At 30.9% G+C, this 7,610-nt stretch overlaps 1 protein-coding gene across 1 annotated transcript; it reads right to left on the reverse strand.

Moving 5' to 3' along the window:
* Positions 1–1,861: 1,861 nt before the first annotated feature.
* On the reverse strand, positions 1,862–3,970 carry LOC132744341 (uncharacterized). Its single transcript, XM_060733058.1, has 3 exons — positions 3,631–3,970; positions 2,631–2,717; positions 1,862–1,923 (listed from the first exon to the last, which is right to left on the reverse strand). The coding sequence occupies exons 1-3, from the start codon at positions 3,944–3,946 to the stop codon at positions 1,862–1,864; spliced, it is 465 nt and encodes a 154-aa protein (XP_060589041.1). The 5' UTR covers positions 3,947–3,970.
* Between the last annotated feature and the right edge of the window lie 3,640 nt (positions 3,971–7,610).

The raw sequence follows: 7,610 nt of genomic DNA on the forward strand, positions 1-7,610 counted from the left end.
GGTGTCGTGCACACAAATTACTCAGTCATTTGCACGAGTTACAAAGTAAGAGGTACGCAGGAGGTACTAAGTCTTGAGCACGAGTTACTATGTGACATCAAAATTTATAAGGGATTTACTACTGGCCACAAAGGGACTAACGACAATGGCTCTATCTAGTAATAAAACGCAGGGCTTATTACTTTGCAAGTTATAGATTGGACAAGGATTTTAAGTGAATGGAAGTAAATTAATATCATTAATTCGTTACATAAGATACTTAAGAGATATATGGACAAGTACATCCAGAATAAGATCTATATGAAAATCTGGAAACAAAGTGATCCCTCGAAAGCATTAATCACAGACAAAATTACACGAGAATTGCAGACTCGGTTTGATTGAGTCTTTACATGAGGGATATTGAATAAATGCAACATCCCTTACGCACGCTAGCACCGGCTTGAACGGTACTCAATTCTCAACATTTGATAGTGCTGGCATCAATGATCCCGAAGGACCAGAACGATATAACAAAACTGAAGTGAGCCGATTCGCTACTTCATAATGTAGCTGATATGTATCTTAATCTGGAAAAAGGCAGATTTCCCGAGAGCAATAAAAACAAAGCAAATAGCTGATAGTGGGCAGACTCGGTTTTATATAATTAGATATATGTCATGTACAGTTAACAAAAGTGCTAAGTACTCCGATGATTTTCTATTTTCGAAACGTTGGTTTGATTATCGATTTTTAAACTTTTACAAATATAACATTTTCATGTTTGTTTCATGATGTTTGCACGGTAATGTGAACTTTATCACAAAAATAATGACATATTCAAATGAAGATTGACAATTGAAATTCGCAAATGTTTGAGATCTTTTTGTTTTAAGCGTATGCATCATATGCATGACTCACAGTCCGATACGTCAAGGTTCTAGTTCTGATTGATAACAAAGCAAGACGACAACCAATACCAGTACCACCATTTTATTTACTGATATGGTAATTCTCTTACCACCGAGACTTGTTAAGGTTGTCATTTAATACACATCATGGAAACAATTAAATGTGTTGTTTGTAATCCATTAGTTTCAATCAAATATTTACAATGTTGCACGTGCAAATGCACGTACTTTGAAATCCTTTAAAAGGGGTTTCAGTAATGTTTTTACTTTTAAGGAGTAGAACAGAATAGAAGTTTATCTTAGACTATAAGATATACAATGTCAATTTAATAATTCAATAAATTTCAATTAGTCTTTTTTGCTATAAGATACTAACATAAACTAATAATGGAAATATGCAAAATAAAACATTGTATGAATAATATTGGTCACAACATATATAGATACATCATAGATAAATTGACAATGTTCGACTTATTTCACAAAACACTGCTGTTATTAAGAGTCTCAAGAAATGTATTGGAGCAGTTCTCATCAAAACGTTTACGTTTAATGCAAGCTTATAACACTGAAATCAGATTTTACTCCCATCAATGTTTATTAATTTTTTATAATTCAGTAATTGACAAGTACTCCACTGAATGTGTTCATCCTATGAAAGTCTTGTTGAAGCTGGCGGTTAGAAGCTGACGATGTTGATTTGACCCAAACTTCTTCTCCCGATCTAACTCTTATTATTGCTCCAAAAGTATTGCAGCAATTAGAGTCATCACCATATTTAGCATCTGGTGCAATTACGTTACTTTTCAACACCAGGCCAAGATATGCATATCTCTGATGATAAGCACATGTATGAACAGAAAACTGGTACAGTCCTCCAACAGGTGCAGTGAACAATTCCGTGGACGTGTCGTAACCTATTCCCTCGTTCGTGAATGTCTTCTCGAATATGAGAATCTCATTTTTAGGTATCAAGAACCCAGATCTTTCACGTAATGTGCGTAGAAAGCGATCGGAGGTTGTTCGAGTTTTCCTGAGAATAGAAATAACATTTTTGTATTTTATATCAAAAATATCTAACTCAAGGGGCCTATGCAAGCAACAAAACCATATATTTATATTCGGCCAATATATAGAGTTTAAATAATTTAAATAATTAAAACCTAGAATGTGTGAATGTTAACAAAATTATCTGGACGTCTTATGACATTTAGAAATTTACATATGGAGCAACAAATTAAAATATCAACATAATTTGTCATATATTATTGACCACGTGATATACCAAGATGAAACATGTCAAGTAAACAATAATTTAAAGTGACATTATGCTCATATTTTTATGGTCAAGTTGAGCTGAATTTACTTTGTATTTCAAAAGATTGACTGTCAAAATGGTGATTGATCAACAGTTGATATTGGAAAATGTTTAGGGTAAAATTATAAATCTGTCTAATATTTAATAAGACTGTCCCACTATTTTTATAAACTAAGCGATATAGGTAAAATTATAATTATAGATATTTACTTAAATTACATTTGGATCTGTGAGTTATTCATTGTGTATGCCAACTTTATTATTAAATTAATAGGAATTATGGCAAAATGAAAAGTTATTTTGACTTTTACCCGTTCACTTTCTATATATCCTTGGATGGACATAATGTCACTTTAATTTGCTATAATTAGTTATAGATAAATAGAAATCAAACACAATTGATATACAATAAGTTACAATACCTTGGAGTTGAAAAAGTTTCTCTTTTTCAGCCTCGATGTCACTAGTCAGGTTTATTCTTGTTTCCTCAAATAATGTTTTGAACGATTCTGAAATAAAGTGTGAGAATTCTATTAACTAATATCTAACCGAATATCTAGGGTATTTTTCAATATGTTTTTTTTTTTTTGTTTTTGTTTTTTTTTTTGCTAAAATTTTGGTTTCCATTGGAAATAAACATGTAAAGAATGAATCGTTAATATCTTAATGGCATTCATTACATGCTCATGTTAATGTTTAAAAGCAATGGAAATAGGCATATGCGTCATTTTTTTACAAACTGATACATTAAATGTTATTTATGTTACATACATAGTTGTAAACATTGTATATAGTTTACAGATAGTTATATATTGCAGATATATAATGTTTTGTACTTTTTTTCTATCACTTTAACTTAACAAATCAATAAATAATTATAAAGATATATTGATCCATATAACCAACAATTACAAATTAAACTATACATTATAAGAAACATGCACAACTTATAAAGTATATTTCTTATTCTATTAATTTTTTTTAGGTTAACATGTGTTATGCACCTCTTGAAAGGATGCCATTAAAAAGCATTAATTTAAGTACATCATTACGAGAAGCAACAACACCAATTGAATTGCACTATATAATTGGCTGGGTAGAACAGTAAAATAACATCTTATTTATACAATCATAAAACAATGTAGTAAATTAAACTCAACTAAGTCAATATACATTATATACAATATATACAAGAGGTCATTTACAAAAGCTGGAAGCAAGTAGTAAATCTCACAAGTTTGGAACTCTCACGCTAGGGGGGGGGGGTAACTCAATAAATATTATAGATTTTGAATTCATCATTTGGTTCCCTTGACTGAGACACAAAAATGTGCAATAGTTTGTAAAAAAAATCATTTTAAACTTAGCATTTAAAAGTTTAATTTACTGTTATTTTGATGTGAAATAACTGTTTTATTATACCTTCTCTCCTGTTCATTTCATCACCTCTCTTTAACATCTCGTCCGTTATGTTTCCTCTTATCTTTTGTGCAAACATGTCCATAAAATCAGCAACTGTTTGTTTAATGTCGCCTAATGTGCGTATGACATTATCCTCAATTTTCTTAATTTCATTCACCATAGTTTCTACCTTAATTTCGGTCCTTATCATTTTCTCTAAAAGCTGTTCTTCATATGCAAATTTAGAACATACAGGCTCTCTAGCCTCAGTAAAATTATAACTATATATTCCAAAGACAATAACAAATAAAAATAACAGTGATACCCTCATTTTCATTGGGCAAGTTGTTACAAAATATCTGAGAAGCTTTCTTGATTGAAACCTTTTCTTGAAACTGTTGCATTTATTCAAGGAAAATTTGTGTGTTTGAAAATGAGGCCCGTATATGTATGCTATTATCATTAAGTTTTAGCACAAATGTAAGGAAATCGCAATGTATTTGATTTTTTATGTCACAAAACCTATTCCGAAGAGGTACAACAGTCAAACAATACACGGATTTTTATGCATTAACAGCAGTTACCATTACAGGCATAAAGATTATTTTGAACTAATAGACGCGACTCAAATTTCTTTGAGTTGATATTGCGACCCCTTTTAATTAATATTATAACCATTGATGTTGATATAATATAACATTTCTCTTACTTCATTTATTGTACGTGTTTATACAATTAGTATGACATACGACCATTGTAACATATTAGTAGAAAAAAATGGCTTGGCTTTTTTAATAATTTTTGGTCACTCTATTTATTAATTGCTCCTGCCCTGAGAGTTAAACCAAGTATGAAAAATATGTTTTTTATATAAACCAAGTTTGTATCGATTAACAAGAAACACTTCGATCTTCCTTTTGAGTTTTCATTATTTTAACCTATCGGTACTATACATTACAATTTTGAAGAATAACTGATGCTTGTTAAAAACTTTCTAACTAGCGAAGCACAGATATAACATTAACAAATAGTTTGCAATAAATTTAGCTTTATTGCAGACCCCTCCGTCGGGACCTTCTGTTATAGTAAACAGTGAACATCTGTCTATTAAATGTGATCTTCACTAATTATCAGCATGTTGTTATTCAATAAGATAACTAGGCTTTAATTTTCAAGTAATACAAGTATTCAATTAATATTTTCTGAATTAAAATAGAGAAAATAAGAATCCCTAAAGAAAGCACTGCAAAATTGAAAATGTTGCAAGCTTGGTTTAAATGAACCTGTTCATGGACGGTACTATAAAGTGCTTACTAGCGTTCACGCCCCCTTCAACATAAACTGATAAAATTTGGAATTTTGAAACATCCGCAGATGTGTTCATATGGCGGTTATCATGGAACAATGAAAGCGCAATTACTGGAAAACGGCATATGGACCCCAAGTAGATAAATGCGTGTGCCCTTAACGGGAAAACAATGGGCGGAACTTAATAAATTGGAATTTAGTTTTGAAAGGGATTCTGAGGTTAAAGCGTTAATTGTTTATAGGAACTCAAGATTAAGAACAACTGTGAACATTTAGCCAGTCGCAGACGTTTGTGCGTCAGTTTCACATCGTGATATGCAAACTTTAATATATAGAAAGCAAGTACGTTATTATTTCTTTAACCTTTTATTTTCTCTTTAAAGCTGTGTATAATGTATACATAGATATAAAAGTCTAATGATTGAATTATTTGCATAGAAATAACAATCATTTACATGTTTTCTATTTTTGCAACAACTGCATGTTTTTGTTTCTTTTGCATATAAATAGAGAATAACATGCTACTGTCTTTTGATATCAATTTTATCAGGCGACGCTGATATGGGCTAGAAAGGGCGAGGCTTGCCGAGCCCTTTCTGCCCATATCAGCCGAGCCTGATAAAATTGATATCAAAAGACAGTAGCATGTTTTTCTATTTATCATGTATTACAATAATAACTGTCATAAATAACAAAATAATCTACATTTAAATAGCGAATTTTTCGTTAAAAAGGGGGATTTTAATTTTTTGTTCAAAGAAATAATTCTTGAAAACAAATTCCTCCGCCCCTGAAACTTAGAATTTGTAAATGGCGGCCCATTTTTTCTTTTCGACTCACAGAATGTAGGCCAAATACGATTAAAAATTTACGCCTTTAATTTAAACATCGATCCAAAAATCCCCTTAGAATCACATAAACTAAACTTTACTGCAATGTTTGTTCTTGGAATTGTCAAATTCAAAAGTTTCACGATATTTCAATCAAAAAAAGTCAAATCGGCAATCAAACACAAGCTACACAACATGTGTCTTATTTTTTAAACAAAACAATTTTTTTCACTTATTAAAATAAAATCTGGCGAAATAAAATAACATTTAACAAGTTCTCAAAGAAAATCGTCTAGCCTGTTTGTTATGATTACCATGTAAGTATGGACGTGAACATCGATGATGTTTTGGCAATATAAATTATGACGTCACTTTATTTTGTTGGTCTAAAAACTATTCGCTATCTAATTTATTCGTAATTGAAATCGAAAATAATTAAAATAAATAATTAAATATCGCATCTTGATTCAAGACTTGTAAGGGTATGAGATTACATTGTAGAATTCACATGCTGATGAAAATGAGAATATATTAAGCAATTGAAAAAAGTCCGTTAAAATGGGCGGGGCTAATTTTTGATAACAGGTTACTGACCTGATATCAAAAATATTTATCAGGCAAGTGTTATCGGGCAGTTACCATAGCAGTTGCATGATAATTTGTTATAACTTAAAGGAATATAATGCCTTAGAAATAAAAGAAATATAACCACCTTTAGAAACAGCACACATGAGTTCCATGGCGTTCTCAGACTTGCTTTTAGAGTATACTTAATGACTTTAATCTAGACGGAATTAAGGCTAAACTTCTTGTCATTAAAGAAGGAAAATATGTAAAGAAAGTAGTATTTGACTTCCAAACATATTACTAAATCACTATAAATGTGCCTACTGCAAAAAAGCAACAGAGGCAACAGATTGCTGAGATAATTAGCAATGTATGACTTTTTATGTTATTATAACAGGACATCAAAACCCTAATGCTGTTAGAAAATAAAACATTTCTTAGGAAAAATGGGCCTTAAAGAACCATTTCATATAATTAGATGAAAGAACATTCAACATGCCTTAAATGTCGGACCTTTTGCTTCTGAAATTAGTGCCCTATCTCTAGAATAACCCGACTGTGATGGTGTGTGGTGCTATCGCTCGATAGAGGGCATGGCCATAGCTTAAACCGTAAAATATGGAAGTTGTTTAAGTCATATTTAACCAGTTTGAAGCTCGAAATCGTAAAGAAGCCCTCCTTCCGGACCTACGAAGTAAGCAAATGAATTAAAAGATAACATTTATCCATACTTTTTTATATTCAGGCATCACTTGTTTATTAATATGTCTGGCTTATATCACTTAGTTAACAAGCAGAAACTTTAAAAATCGTGATGTAGGAAATCAAAAAGTCAAAGTGTATCTTTGCAGCATCATGTTAAAAAGAGAACAATCTAAACAGATGGCAATTTTATTATGGTTTAAATCAATTTTATCAAATAGATTTACATAACCAACCGGTATTATCAGAAATATATATGGAATATTATTATAACTCAGATGTTATCTCTATGGAAAGGTAAACACTCTTAACACTTGCTTTTGATTAAGATAGTATGAAACTATATATTAAACGATTTCTCAAAACGAGGCATGTTTTCGCACTTATTACTGTTCTATTATATCCCATCATAAGCATTAGAATATTTGAACAATTCAGACATTGTATCATATTGTTTAAAATTTCAAGATAGCAATTTACATCAACATCTTACGTCGTTTTATCAGAATACTAACGTTTTTTCAACTTGCCTGGTATAAAATAAAGAAAACTGAATCCCTAAGAAAGCCCAACACGGCAAAATTGAAAATGTTG

This window comes from Ruditapes philippinarum, unplaced genomic scaffold (assembly GCF_026571515.1).
Source record: "Ruditapes philippinarum isolate M1 unplaced genomic scaffold, ASM2657151v2 ctg7037_1_1_1_1, whole genome shotgun sequence".
Classification (NCBI taxonomy): Eukaryota; Metazoa; Mollusca; class Bivalvia; order Venerida; family Veneridae; genus Ruditapes; species Ruditapes philippinarum.